Here is a 14,872-nt window from a genome sequence, read left to right as displayed (position 1 = left end):
AATGAGCTTATCAATATAACTTGTTCGCCTCGCAAATTTGCATCAAATTTATCCTCAATCTGACAAAGTTCCGAGAATTTCCATAAAATTTTCTTGGTTGCCTCAATTTAAAATCATTTAGGTGAAATAAATATATATCTAGGGCTATTTAAATGTATTTGTTAGTTATAAAGTAAAGTATCTACTGTTTAGTCTATTTAATGAAACTAGTGAATGTAATATCGTCGCAGCCTGCCTTAGCTTTGAAAAGAGCAAACCTTTCTAAATTAGAAATAAAGGCTTGTTAAGATTTCGCAAAAATGACTGGTTTAGTAGTCATTTTTGACAATATAGAAAAAGCTCCATGGCGGGGAATCGAACCCCGGTCACCTGCGTGACAGGCAGGGATACTCACCTCTATACTACCACGGATCACGACACTGCACTAAGAAATTAATTTATATCGTACAGGTATTATGTGCAAAACAGTCGCACGGAATGAACAAGGTCTTTGACTAATTCAGCTTATGGCGTCCCTTTGTATATATTCTGTATAATTATATGATACAACTAGAATAAACCTTGTGTCTACCGGGTCGAATCCCTGTTCTGGCGATCCAAATAGAGCCCAAGAAGGTGTTTCACAAGAATAATCTATACCACTAAACTCTTCTCCACTTGTAGCCTAGTATGTATCACATTAATATGGCAATAACTCACCAGTTTATGGAACAGAGGATAGTCGATCCATGTCTTCCATTTGCCATTAACAAAGTAACTGTTGTCAATGAAATTTAGCGAGAGTGTCTCACCTCTTTTTAGCTATTAAAATACAACATGAGTGACGATGTTCACAAGCTATTTCGTAATGTTCCCTGGTGTAATCGCTAATATCAATGAGAGCTTTGGCAAATTCCACGATCTGTTGAATTATTATCTTCATGTTATAAGACAAACCTCATCATGCCAAGGAACATTTTTCATTGTTATAGCGTTATCATGTACAGTTCCACAAAATGTAACCGCTTTTATCTCAACAAAGTCCGGCTCTCCGAGTTTCATTAAATTTGCATAACCCTCTATTTCCGTCCTTTGTTCCTAATTTCATGAGGATAATTTTCTATAGACTTACGCTCATATTAAAGTTCCTGACCATTGTGAGCCTAAAGACAGTTCGTTCTTTGCGATTCTTAAGAAGTTCAATGCATTTAACAAATCTTTCCCAAAAATCCCTGAATAAGGGACGATCTAAGCATATCATAATTCAACTGAAAAGGGATTACCTATATTTTCTAGACTTTGTTTATCAGAAGCATCTATTGAAACATATAATTGGGTAACAGGAATAAGATTCTCAATTTCCTTTGGAAACTGTGCATTCGTGACCTAAATTTAGATGTTAATATCAAAATAAAGTCACCAAAAATGTTGAAATTTCATGTTGATGCAGCTCTGATAATAATTCGTTAATCTTTGGATACATTATGGGCTCTCCAACTAGAGACAAAGCACAATGTCTAATACGCATCGCTTCATTAAATCTCTCCATTTTTGTGTCAAAAATTCCTAAATATTTGGTTTACACCGTATGTTTCATACCCTTTAGTTCTTTTATTAAACGAAGATGTGCATTTATTGATTCATTCAAAATGAATTTAGGGTCATCGGCCTCCCATTTCCATCTTGTGGAAACCGGATTCGTGTGATGACGCCAACAAAATACACATTTGTTTGCACATGCCAAACTTGGAGTCATTTCCATACATTGATTAGAGTTAATTCCATAAAATGTGTGTTTGTAGCAGCCTCCATGTCCTCTTACCTAATGATAATAAATGACACCAAAGAAACGTACCCTAGCCTTCGTCCACCGACATAATTTAACTGCACTATGATCACCAATAAGTTTATAGCCTTGCTTTATAAGTTGTTTGCGTTGCTTGTCTGAAACCATTTTTTGCTCTGCCTGACCCAAGTTTTCAATATCAACTTCAGAATCGTCATCCGAATCAACGGTATTATCCTCATAATCGCTATCTTCACGTTTTTTATAGTTATTTTTGGTAGAAAATGACTCAATAAAGGTATTTTGGGCCTCTCTAATCTGATCTACTAGTGATATAATTTTGCCAATATCTCCAGGATTCAAATAAAAATCATTAGGATGAAGAGGATTTGAACCTAATGATATTAGCAAGCGTCTGAGGGTAAAAATATAGTTAGAATCGCCATGATTAGATTGATGGTAGTCTCCTAGTATAACAAAATCAAAATGTAGTCCAGATAGAAGACTTTTATCAACTCTAAAATCTGTTGACCAATCATTTAGCGTATTTTCTAGCTCTTTTATCGCAGGGTTATGATCTAAGTTGTCAAAAATGAACACAACGGTGTGAAAAGTCTCTTGTCCATGTCCATTCTTGTCTTTGAGTATATTTAATAATTCACAGGATGTTCCATCAATACTTGAAGAGCTTAAAGAACCATTTTCAGAATTTTGTGGTTTAAAAGTGACCAAAGAATTTAAAGGTAAGCACCGACATCTATAATCTAAGCTCAAGCATTCCGCAGCGATTTCTCCGGCCAACTTTTCACTTTCATACCCTTCTTCATTTCTATTGGAAAAAATTATGGTTATAAGACTCGAGAAGGATATGGTCATTTTATTGACTCTGTCTATCGGTTACGTGGAATCCCAGTGTCATCAATTCTTGTGCTTGAATTACACACATTATATCTTTTTGTGATGAAAAATGTGATTAAAATAATTTTGTTTCTATATTTATCGCAGTATTACTCATATTCTACTCTTATTTATCGCAAAATTGAAGGGAGAGGTGCCAGCGCATATCTTCATCCATCCTCATCTTCGCTCTTTGCAGGTAGAAAAAAGCCAGGAATTTGGAAGGAAAAGACACTTGAAAGGTCTATAATATACAAACGCTACGAAAATGATACTTCTTTAAAGGGTTTAAACCCCAAAAATGTTGAGTTACACCCAAAGGTTTTAGGTAATGTGGAAAAAAAGATAACACCTGAGCAAGAAGAAAACCTTGTAAATAAAGGGTTTATAGATGGTGACAGAAATACATGGAGAAATTGGCATGTTATGACCCAGGGTAATCATCCTCTAAATTGATTAAATTTATATTTAGGTCAATGGGAAGATATCGGATCACCAGTTCTACCACAAAGTGACTCTAATATAAGCATAACGGAGCCATATGCCTTAAGGAAACCACTAAAATACTGGGGATTTATGAGAGGAGTGGTAAGTGATACGTAGACAAATCTCATTTTTCAGGATTCCAACATCAAATCATATCCACGTTACTGGGAATATTACAATGAAATTTATGGAAAAATAGATGTTGGAAAATATGGTGGTAATCATCCACTATTTACACATACTTTGTTTCAACCTAGATGGACTATAGAAAGAGATAAGGGAGGTTTGGGATATGATGATGTTAGATCTTTCGAGGGATGGATAGGAATGTCCCCAGAAACCGCTACCAGGGTTAAGACTGCCAGCGATATCATTAAAATCCCAGACACTGGTACAGTTAAAATTTCAAGAGATATGTACATGTAGGAAGATTATATCAAAAGTTTTACCTAGGACCATATCCAGTAACTATGGGCTGGACTATAGGATCCCTTTTAAAAGTAATAACACAATCTAGATGTCCTGGACATTCAATAGTAGCTATTAAAATACATAACATGAATGAAGATACCACAGTTCCTGGAGTAGCTGATGACCTTCTAAACATAGCTCTGAATTTAAAAGGGGTATGTTGAGTATATCCAATGCCATATTATTTGAACAGGTAGCATTAGAAACCATTGAACCTGGAAAAGAAGCCAGAATTCGCACCAAAGTTAAAGGACCATCACTTCTTTGTGCAGGTGGCTTACAGTGGCCTTCCTTTGTAAGGTTGGCATCTCCAGAAACATATATTACTAAAATTGAAGAAGGTGCAGAATTAGACATTGAGCTAAAAATAGAATGGGGAAGGGGGCTTTGGATGGCAGATAATAAAGGTTGTAACACTTTACTATCATTAATTTTATTTAGGCTTACTTAAACATGAAGAAGGATCCGATTCATTATGCCTTAAAAGGAGGAATATAAAGGAGGTAGATGAAGAAGGATTCTATCCAAATAGCGCGGTTTTTGGAGGTTGTAGAATGATTAGACTGGCTGTTCATAAGTTAATGGGTAAACGATGGTGCTTGAAGTTTGTTTAACACCTACTAATTTGACATTACCGTAGAACCCACACTTGTCCAGACCCTATGGATCAACTGGTCGTAGAAATTTGGACGGATGTCTCTACTACCCCAAAGGCCGTCTTAGAATTTGGCTTGATGGAAACTATTGCATGGCTTGTAGAAATGAAGAGACAAATTTCGCAAGACACCAATTTTGACCGCGAAGATGAAGAGCTAAAGGGTAACAAAATAATCTAAATGATATTATTACGCAGATATATGGGAAAAAATTGACAAATATGATTCTATAAAGTACAGACAAAAATTGATGGGAGGTCCTCCAGTCGTTTCATTACATGAAGCTAACATCATACCAGGACTAAAGGAAAGTGATTGTGACTATTTAGAGGATCAAGAACCTCATAAACCGCCGCATGCACCGTTTGCATTGCCAAAGATCCCCCCCCAGGTATATTTTCATGTAACTCAATATACATGTATATATAGCCACCAGACCAAGACACACTAGAATGGCTGGCAAGAGAATTACAAGATGAAGAATACACTGATCCAACGCAAATAAACGCAAAAAATTTTGAAAAATTTATATCTGAATACGGCGACACGTTCGAGAACAAAGATATTAATGTTATACCCGTTGATAAAGAGGTTATAGAATCCCTTAGGATGGTTTGTTATTATTACACTAGATAAACATGCTACAGTGCGGTCTGAACAGAGTAGGAGAAATAATGAACTTGACATATCATGAACTCTCTAACTTTCCTGGTTTAAATATGGATATAGCGAAACAAATAAAGGAGTACTTGGACAAAAATAAATAATTATTGGATATGAAGTATAACTTATTCAATTTTTCCGATGATGGAGTATTCACCTTTCAGGTTTGGCATTTGTTGGACAACTGCTTCAAATTGCAAAGAGTCTCTATTTAAATCAGTTACTGTCAAGATAGAATTGTCTTTGATACCATAATGGGTAATCCCATTGTTTTTGACATGCTTAGCGTACTCGACATTTTCATATAATTCCTCACAATCATAAATATTTCTTTCATTAAAATCTATAGTAACCATATCTAATCCAATAGCATTTTTGAATATCACGTTGACAAAATCATCTAATTTCCAGTCTTTAAAATTCCTGAGTTGAATTTTTACTGATTTTTGCTGACAAACTAGACATTTAGGATTAGGTTTTTCCAAATGCTCTGGTTGGGATAAGTTTCCAGATAACAAATGATTTGATCCCATAACGTTTGCCTTTATCCAAACCTATAATAAATGATATTAGACGGGAAAATCTTACATGTCTACATTTACTTGATAAAATTTCCTTTTCTTTATTCTCTCTTAAAAATTTTAAAACATGAATTAGCTGAGCGACTTGGTAAGCAGCGACTATGGCGTTAGTAGAAGCGATAGCCGGGACGATCGATCCAGCTATTGATTGGACATCCCACGTGCTTAAGTGAGAAATTCCAAAATTTAGCATTCTTAAGTTTGCAGAGGCTGCAACAAACTGTACACATGTTTCATCATCTTTTGAAAAGGTGGCTAATCCTATAATTCTTTTGTTGTATAAAAGTAAGTTTTTAATACTATTCCTAAATTGGCTAACCAATTCGCTAACAGAATATCTTTTAAATTTTTCTTTTATCCCTGAGGATATTTGCTCTCTGTCAGCTGAAACGTGTAAAGTACGATGTGGTTTTTGAGTTTCTCCCAGTTTTATCTTTTCAGACAATGCGTTATGTTTATCTTGTGCGATTTCTTCCACCTTTCTCTTTAAGGAGATACTTTCATTCGGAATATATTCTATAGGATGTGGTTTTTTTCTTGAGATCCACACTTCCTCCATGGATTCCAAGGCCTTTATTTCCGAATTAAAAAGAAAGTTAAATATCTCTTCTACATAGCATTCTGCTATATCTTCATCAATTGTATTAATGTCTGGAAGGGTAGGAACAGATAGATCTGAGAGCAAATTATTGTTGTCTGGAGTTCCAAAAATTAACTCATATAGCATTCGAGCCCATGCTACACAATGTGTAGGCTTCTCTGGGATTTGTCGAATAGAACATACTGGAATAGATGTGGATGTTGGAATTTCTTCACATTCATAGCATTTTGTAAGACCCTTCAAAATTGGAAATACTTGACCATTGTAACCTGTACTTCCGGATTCTATTAATGGTATTCCTAAGCGCTTATAATCATAAATAATAACCATACCTGATTGAATACAACAGTAATTTATATGTGATCTAGCTTTAACGTTATCTAATGCGTTTAAAATAACATCATAGCGAACTAAATCCTCCGGAGCCCACTTAGTCACATCACATACAAGTGCCTCAATATTACCGTTTGGAGATATCTCACAGGCAATATTTCTAGCCACATGAGCTTTATACTGGTTTACATGTTCGGGTAAGTATATAAACTGACGATTCAAGTTAGACATATCAATGGTATCCATATCAACAATAGTGATATTTTTGGCACCATTCAGGACAAGATTCTTTATAACTTCACATCCTATCCCACCAGCCCCTATAACAAGAATAGAAGCGCTTTGAAGTTCCTCTAGATAAGAATCCAGATTACACCTAGGTATGTTGTCATGTATTGTACGTACACCTTACCGAGTTTTTGAAACCATCATAGCATAGGGGTTATAAGAATATTTAGGAATTAATATCTTTGAGATAAATATTTATTCAAAAGCCAGTGGTTGTATATCTCTATTATTCAGATTTTTAAGAGAAAAAACGGAGAACATTTTTTCAAGAACCTTTAATGATATATCATATATACAAACTGTGTTAACTGGAAGAAAACAGAGAATTAGGAAGACCTATTGCGATTGATGGAAGAGTATGATATTTAGTTAAGACATAGTGATTAAATATAATTAAATGAATTGTTGGAACTATATAAATTTTGTTTGAGAATGTTTTCATTCATTTATCTATCTGTAGGCTTCCGCTTCTTTGTTTGCCCATTCCTGTGGTGATTCGGATCTAATGGCCATTGATAGCTATTTTGAAACATGATATGGCACACAAACCATGCACTTTGTATAGTTTATATAAATATCAATTAATGTGTGACCATTAAGTGTACTGTTTGACCTTTTACGTGCATATTATTTCAACACACTTGCACGTTACATTATTCTCCAGTTTGCGTTTGTGCCTTTATCCTTAAACAATAGGTCTAATAAAGGAAATGTATTTGTTTAATTACACCAGGACTTTATGGTGGAATTGCACTGTACCTTGTTAGAAATATTCGATCCAAGTTAATGAGTACGAGTATACGCTATACGGCTGCGCAATGGACAATAAGACTGAAACCGCTGCAAACAAAGGTGGAAAGGAAACTTTTGACTCTTCAGATGCTGAATCTACCGCGTTTCTACCGATAAACGACGACTCGAAGTACTCCTTTTGGTAAGATCACCCTTCTTTACTACATCTTGCTTCTTTTAGGTCTATCTATGCGAACAGTTCTGACAGTGAATTGGATACTGGACCTCTTGTTACTGATTTTTATTGCAACTACTGCAATAAGTCGTTGCCCTTAGGTAGCTGCCGAATAAGATGTGCAGAATGTTCCGATTATGATCTGTGTATCCGCTGTGCTTGTAACTTTATGCACACGGAAACACATGAACTAAGTCACAAATACATACCGATAGGTCCAAACAATTTTGAATTATTCTCCGAAGGTAAGTTTGTTCCTTAACATAAAATTTTGCACTAGGCTGGACCGCTGATGAAGAGCTTCTTCTATTGGAAGGGATAAGCAAATTCGGATTTGGAAATTGGAAGGTTTGGTTATTATTCACAATTAACATCATTTATTTAGCAAGTTGCTGAGATGGTAAATACAGTCTCAGCGAAGCAGAAATCGCCGTATGACTGTGAATCGCATTACAATGATGCATATATTTCATCTGTTACCTCACCCTATCCAGATATTAAAAAGATACGCAGCAAATTGGTATATTTTTATCACTCCACTAATTTACATTGCAGAGTCCGGAGAATTCTGAACAAAAACTATTTGAAAGTTTTAACGTCATGGTTAAGAGCTATAAGCGTTTTGAAAACCCCGATGCGGATGATAGAATCATATCCTCTGAGGCATCTGGATCACATTCATCCTATATCCCACCTCCAGTTGATATATTGCATTCGAATCCTAACCAAGTGAAATTTTTCCAAAATTTTACGGGCTATAACATATATAGAGATGAACTGGAAAACGAGTACAATAATGATGCAGAGATGATATTGAAAGATGTTGAGTTTGAGCCATGGGATTCTCCATCTGAAATAAAATTTAAAGTTCAACTAATAGATTTATATAATGGACTTTTGGACGAAAGAATCTATCGCAAGCGTGTGTTGATACATAGATTTTGGTATGATTTTCAATTACGCGATAAGGAAATGGCAAATATGACTGATGTGGAAAAGATGGTATATTGGCGTGTATCTCCACTTTTAAGGTTTCATTCGGAAGACGACCATATGAAACTTACAAAATTGTTGATAGCAAAGGCTGAATTGGAGAAAAGACTAGAAATTGTCCAGCAGTGGACTTCTTTGGGGTTCAAAACAATTCAGGACATACAAGACTTTGATATCCATAAACCAACTAAACAAAACAATAAACATAGAATACCTATGGATAAAGTGGATGATTTTGCAGCAAAGTTAATCGGAAATAGTAGAATTTCAAAACAAGATTTATATGCACATATTGGAGAAATGCATACTAGATTCTGTGATGAATTTTCGATCTCTGAATCGCAATTACATGAAATGTTTAATTACATGCTGGAAACCAAAATGGGGAATGGTACCTTCCCAACTAATTCTAATGCTGTAATTCCTGCTTGGGACCTCTGCTTTGACAACTCTTTGACCGAGGCGCAAAGGAATTCCATACCTAAAATCGCAAATGCCCCAAAATTAATCGACGGACCAGATTACTCCAAATTGAGAATAATTCTAAAGGGTAACAAGAATGGGTATGATCTATCCGACTTAAATTTTGATCAAATCCAGTTAAACACAGAACCAAAAACTGTCAGACAATCCAGAATTCAAGTTTCCAAGGATTCATACTACTACTTTACAGAGCTTCCCACATTGTCACAATTAGACAAAATTAAGGTCAGCAAAACTTCTAACAAGCGGAAAAAAGATGGATCATACAATTTTTCAAACAAACTAAGAGCATCGCAACGTAGATAAGTGTTATAATTTATTAAAGTTCACTGTGCATTTCAAATATTGGTTCATAACCAACATGTCGTTGCAACAAATTTTCCGCTGTTATCCTGCACTTCCTGCAATTTTCCTCAATGAATTGCGCAATTCCTTCTAAATTTATGAGCCCATCATAAAATATTGGTTCATGTTTTGCACCATGTGGAAATAAGGCAATCGTCGGATAATTAGCTGATAGTTTATATGAGTTCGAATATGTACTTACCTATTTCAACATCTTCAACCTCATTGTTATAAGCGTCAAAAGTTGCAATTGTAAGGGTATGGTCATCTTTTAAGCGCCTTCCAATATCTCTGAATATGCGCTTGGATATGTGACAATGCCCACACCTATAAATTTTGGTGATTAGTTATTGTACGTACCATGGTGAATAGAATACGATAAGAACATCGTTGTCCGATTCTATGACACGTTTATGAAAATCCTCGCCAACAATGGTTTTTACAGCTCCCTTATCAATATGCTCGGGTATAGCAAGCTCACTTTTAATGTAGTGACGAAGTCTGCCACTTTCAAGATCCTTTATAAAATCGTTTAGACCCTAATTTAATTGTAAAATGTGACATAAATGCTGCTACCTCTTCTGTAATTTTCCCATCTGGAAGAGTTACTGGTCTATATTTTTTGAACTCCAAAGTTTCCAATCGTACCTCAAAGGCACGTACAGCTGTTTTCACATAGTCTGCGTCAATAACCAAAAGGTTATTCAATTTGTTTTCTATAATCTGCGAACCCTTTGAATGAACAAATATCAAACGATCGAGATGTTCTCTGGGAACGTTTAGATACCAGGTGTTTTGGATATAGTTCTGTAAACGTTTTATATTTAATCTAGCACATACCTTTAAGTCATCGTTCCTAGTGTAAATGTAAACTATGATTTTGTTCATTGTGAGCAGTTGTGGGAACATATATGAGTCCGTACGATGTACCGGTGGTATAAGTTCCTTCACCAAATAGGTCTTCAATTCGTCCTTATCATTTATGTCTCTGTAATAAAAACGGACATTGTACAAATGAGGCATGTTCTTTAATACGATAATATTAGGCAAGTTGACTATGGATGTATCCTACAAATGTGTAATGTTGAAGAATAAACTAACGTATTCAAAAAGTTCAATTATGGTTTCCGAGAGTTGACGATTATCTATATATCCGCATGGCACAAAGAGGTTGTTTTCAACAAGAACGTCAATTATGCGATTAAATGTTTCTTCATTATAACCTTGATCATCAAACAACACAAAAGTTTGGATATGTCCAGCAGGTAGTGTTGTCCTGTGTAGTTTAAAAGTTTCAAGATCCTTAACTTTCATATCACAAATACGAGCTTGGGTTATCCAGCTTAACATAAAACCAACGTTGAGTGGACCTAAACCGATATAAAGTTGCAACCATACATACCATCATATGTTGCTAATTTCCCATCCTTTACGTAGGTTAAATGTGGCTCCAATAGAGAGATATTGCTGTCCAATGATACATTTGTTTGGTACATTGCAAAGCGGCACTGCAATGATGGTGTAAAGAAGAACTTGCACAAACCTTTGGGTTATCCTTGAACATGTGGGCGAGGATTTTATAGTCATTTATAACAGACGATGAAAACAGGGTTATTGAGGGGTACCTTAGTATCACTGTTGCTCGATCACTGTTAGATACATATTCATCGTATGTACTCTCTGTTAGATGCGCTGAGGGCTAAAGTAGCATGTCAATCGTTAAAATGGGTAAATATCCACTAAATCATGAAACAAACAAACCGGAAGCGGGCTTATAGTAATCGTTTGCATGGAATGTGCTATTCTGGCACAAACTAGCATTGAGATTAAAAACCCGTTGAGAATAACGCGTGGATCCATATTGCTTGTAAAGCAAGATGTTTCATATGAATAAACACATGTTAAATATTTCTCATTATATAATAATGAGGAGGTGAAGGATCCAAAGTGAATGACAGAGAATATCTTCTGAGGGAGTAGGTGTACAAGTTGCCGATGTGCACCATCTTATGTAGATGCCTATTTAAATAGAATTCGGAGGCATTCTTTTAGACGAAAGATGTTCACGTTTATTTCTTTAAACTGGAGTATCAACTTTAGGCGACCGGGACAGGTGATGTAGAAGTAGATTTTACTGCATAAAGCTCAGTGGTTTCAGAATATGTACATCTCCATTCATTGTCTCTCGTTAATACAAAAGAAGTATCCCTAAATAAGTCATAAATTGTCATGTATAACGATTAATGGTGGATAGCACACTGTCCAGCCAGGGTCGCAGCTGTCCATAATTAAGCAAAATATTAGAACATAAATAAGGTTTTCTTGAAGTTCTACTCCGATTGTCGTATTTTAATGGTTCTATAACAATGATAATGGACCCACATTTGTCTATGGTGTAGCGACGACTCCTCCCAGAATGATTATGTTCGCATGACAATAATTGGCCTATGGTGTGCATAAAGTTTAGATAAATGGCTGAAAGAGGTGCTACAGGCTCAGGTAAGGTAATTACCGCCAGCCAATTGCTTGTTTCATTACTCCCGGATTCATCTACGCTACTTCCGGATAAATTATCATCTATTACAAACAAAGACATTCCATCCAGTTCTCTACTCTTGGATAGTCCAGAAGATGACAACTTATGGTTTAAATATCTTAAGGTTAGCATATTCACAATAGTATGGCCTGTAGCTCTAGCTTCAGCCGCTATAAACCCATGGATTCCTATATACCGATTATTTAGATTACAAAAACGCCGGAACTTTTTGAAGATGCTTGCGTAATGTATCCAAAGTATTGGAAGGTCCATCACAGACATGCTTTGTACTATATATTTAACGAGGATACCCGTAAGGCGTATGAAATATACAACGAAGCATTCAAAAGTGTTAATGACTACGGTGTGTTTTGCATAAATCATTTTTAATACATATTTAGACCTGCAATTGAAATACCTTATTTTCCTCTACCATACAGCGTCCATTCATGAATACATCGCATCAGTAATATCTGCTGTCGATACTGTTAGTTCATATCTAATGATATATAATTTTAAAGGTGGGAATGGATTATCGATCGGATCTCCTGTGGAGAGAATTGGTCATAATTGTCGTTAAGATTTATAACTGCAATCTTTTATCACATGGCATGACAACTGGATTGTTACCTGACCTTTTTTCGGCAGTATGTTTAACTTGACCATATATATTGTTATTTAGGATGCTCTTTCAACTTCTGTGCCGTTAATACCAAGTGATGCTGAACAGATGGTATTTAGGGGAGTGAATACCCTGAGCGGTGGAAACAAAACATATATTCAGCTTTATGGAGAAATAAATTATCTTAGGAAGTTGTTCCAGAGATGGCTTCATACACCCACAAATAATATGCGCACATTGTGGGATGCATATTCTACCTTTGAAAATTCAGCCAGCTCAACATCTGTATTATCAACGAAAATCCTCGGAGATATGAAAACAGTTATCAACTTATCAATGAGAACATATGAGGTTAGTAAACTTTGAAATCTTATATATACTTTTAGAAAATAAGTGAGTTGTACTCCAAAGTTTATCCCATAAAACCAGCCTCCATGGAAAGCAGTAAACCTGGTGGTTCATTTAATGTTGCTGATAATATTAAATACTGGTTGGATATTATAAAGTATGAGGAAACAAACCCTATGGAGACCACACAGGATATAATTACAGAAAGAGTATTGTTTACATTTGAAAGAGCTCTTGTTCCTCTAGTTTTTTGCAGCGAAATGTGGTATAACTACTTTCAATTTTTACTATTCATAGAACAGAAGGACAAAGCTATAACTACTTTGCGTTTGGCTTTGGAGAAATACTTAAAAGACGATGACAAGCTGAGATTTGTATTGGCTTCATTTCTTGAAGAAGTTGGTGACAATGAGTCCGCCGCTCTGGAATTTGGATTGTTAGTTTCCCCGGGTTTAAAAACTTCCGGAATGGATGAAAACCTTAAAACTGAGCTTCAATTACGCCAGTTACTCGAATGCAAAAGTTATCTAAAGGGCGGAGATTCTATATCAGACGGAATCATTCACTATTTGAACTTTGTACGACGTGAAAGGGGTATGAACGCATGGAGGGAGGAAATACAAATTCTTTTTACGCGATCAGAAATCAAATCTTGGGAGATATATTGGTATGCTGCAAACACGGAATTGAGGTGTTTTGATGATAAAGATAGAGCAGTTTCTATATTAAGGCAAGGCCAAAGTAAAATGACATTTAACCTGAAATATACTCTTTTATATTTGAATACAATGCTCAATATCGGAAAGATGAATGATGTGAGGATGCTATTATGTGAACTGATAATAGAAGAAACTGCAGATGGTGAAAATAAATCAAAACTCACTATGTCAGATAAGAATGCATTGTGGAATTTTTGGTTACACATGGAGCACTATTTTGGAACAACTGAGCAATTTGATAATGTTAAGGCTCTTTATATATCTTCAAAACTATCCTCCGAAGTATCGCTAGATACTTTTACAGAAAAGTCACGCAAGTCAATGCAAAATTCATTTTATCAGGTATTTTCCGATGTCGGAGAAGTATTTATAAAAAAGAACATGGGTTCGTCCAAACGTAAAGCTGTGACCGAACTTAACTCTATTATTGAATCTCGTAAGAAACTGTTTTGTGCTGGTGTAAGCTTTGCTGATCTTGACAATATATTCTTTTTCAAAAGTAAATCTGGAAAATCTGGCGAGGTCACTGAAGGAACTACAACCACGAGCATTATGGAAACAATGCAACCCACAGAAGTTATTCCTTCAAACGAGACGCAAGATGCCAAAAGAAATTACAGTCTAAAGATAGCAAGGCCGAATATTTCACGTTTATCTCCGGTTGATCCTACTTTGACAACGTCTTTGGAGGCACTAGTGCAGCTACATGGTACTAAAAGACCACTTCTTCCCCCTAAATCTAGGGCACTTGATGCATCTGGAACTCCTTCCAAGGCGTTATTTGACTTTTTGAGGATACTTCCTTCAGGAAGGGATGAAGGGGCCACGTTCGCAAACTTATATGTAACCTCTGAAAGTGTTGAATATCTACTCAAGACTCTAGATGCCATGAATCTTGACTCAATCGATTTACAGGATTATGTTCCTATTCCATATAACCAAATTGTCTCCATGAAATCTGTCTTGAATCAATTATCAAGTACTAATGATACATCATTCGAATTTAATCAAGGATTATTTAATATACTCAGGTTCCTCGAGGAACATACAAATATTGATGATAAAGATTCTTGTGAACCAGACACAAAGAAACAAAAAATCGCAATATAAATAGAAAT

General features: G+C 35.6%; 6 protein-coding genes and 1 non-coding gene across 7 annotated transcripts, besides 1 other annotated feature; 3 read left to right on the top strand and 4 right to left on the bottom strand.

Moving 5' to 3' along the window:
* Positions 1-146: 146 nt before the first annotated feature.
* Positions 147-2,641, bottom strand: BEWA_033500 (hypothetical protein; the record flags this gene model as incomplete). Its single annotated transcript, XM_004830106.1, has 10 exons — positions 147-528; positions 561-664; positions 700-757; positions 792-901; positions 937-1,077; positions 1,112-1,227; positions 1,263-1,365; positions 1,400-1,545; positions 1,579-1,801; positions 1,835-2,641. The coding sequence occupies 10 exons, from the start codon at positions 2,639-2,641 to the stop codon at positions 495-497; spliced, it is 1,842 nt and encodes a 613-aa protein (XP_004830163.1). The 3' UTR covers positions 147-494.
* On the bottom strand, positions 340-411 carry BEWA_033510. The gene has a single exon. It is a non-coding gene; the product is annotated as a tRNA-Asp (tRNA).
* Positions 2,642-2,725: 84 nt separating the features above from the next.
* BEWA_033490 (DNA-directed RNA polymerase, subunit alpha, putative) lies at positions 2,726-5,042 on the top strand (the record flags this gene model as incomplete). Its single annotated transcript, XM_004830105.1, has 10 exons — positions 2,726-3,098; positions 3,135-3,250; positions 3,284-3,539; positions 3,575-3,774; positions 3,813-4,026; positions 4,061-4,223; positions 4,260-4,438; positions 4,473-4,666; positions 4,705-4,887; positions 4,923-5,042. The coding sequence occupies 10 exons, from the start codon at positions 2,726-2,728 to the stop codon at positions 5,040-5,042; spliced, it is 1,998 nt and encodes a 665-aa protein (XP_004830162.1).
* A 21-nt stretch (positions 5,043-5,063) lies between these two features.
* Positions 5,064-6,882, bottom strand: BEWA_033480 (ubiquitin-activating enzyme E1b, putative; the record flags this gene model as incomplete). The annotated part of the gene is made up of 4 exons (XM_004830104.1): positions 5,064-5,492; positions 5,527-6,419; positions 6,453-6,829; positions 6,866-6,882. 4 exons carry the CDS (start codon positions 6,880-6,882, stop codon positions 5,064-5,066), a joined length of 1,716 nt encoding a protein of 571 aa, XP_004830161.1.
* A 677-nt stretch (positions 6,883-7,559) lies between these two features.
* Positions 7,560-9,490, top strand: BEWA_033470 (hypothetical protein; the record flags this gene model as incomplete). Its single annotated transcript, XM_004830103.1, has 5 exons — positions 7,560-7,675; positions 7,715-7,953; positions 7,989-8,056; positions 8,094-8,228; positions 8,264-9,490. 5 exons carry the CDS (start codon positions 7,560-7,562, stop codon positions 9,488-9,490), a joined length of 1,785 nt encoding a protein of 594 aa, XP_004830160.1.
* BEWA_033460 (protein disulfide isomerase precursor, putative) lies at positions 9,488-11,389 on the bottom strand (the record flags this gene model as incomplete). The annotated part of the gene is made up of 9 exons (XM_004830102.1): positions 9,488-9,697; positions 9,732-9,856; positions 9,890-10,068; positions 10,106-10,336; positions 10,370-10,597; positions 10,631-10,899; positions 10,932-11,037; positions 11,073-11,228; positions 11,291-11,389. 9 exons carry the CDS (start codon positions 11,387-11,389, stop codon positions 9,504-9,506), a joined length of 1,587 nt encoding a protein of 528 aa, XP_004830159.1. The 3' UTR covers positions 9,488-9,503.
* Positions 11,390-12,000: 611 nt separating this feature from the next.
* On the top strand, positions 12,001-14,864 carry BEWA_033450 (hypothetical protein; the record flags this gene model as incomplete). The annotated part of the gene is made up of 6 exons (XM_004830101.1): positions 12,001-12,189; positions 12,273-12,429; positions 12,467-12,552; positions 12,587-12,712; positions 12,748-13,038; positions 13,074-14,864. The coding sequence occupies 6 exons, from the start codon at positions 12,001-12,003 to the stop codon at positions 14,862-14,864; spliced, it is 2,640 nt and encodes an 879-aa protein (XP_004830158.1).
* Positions 14,858-14,872: part of a sequence feature (AT_rich) that runs on past the window's edge.

Source organism: Theileria equi, chromosome 1 (assembly GCF_000342415.1).
Source record: "Theileria equi strain WA chromosome 1, complete sequence".
Lineage (NCBI taxonomy): Eukaryota > Apicomplexa > Aconoidasida > Piroplasmida > Theileriidae > Theileria > Theileria equi.
This window is presented reverse-complemented; position numbering and strand designations above follow the sequence as displayed.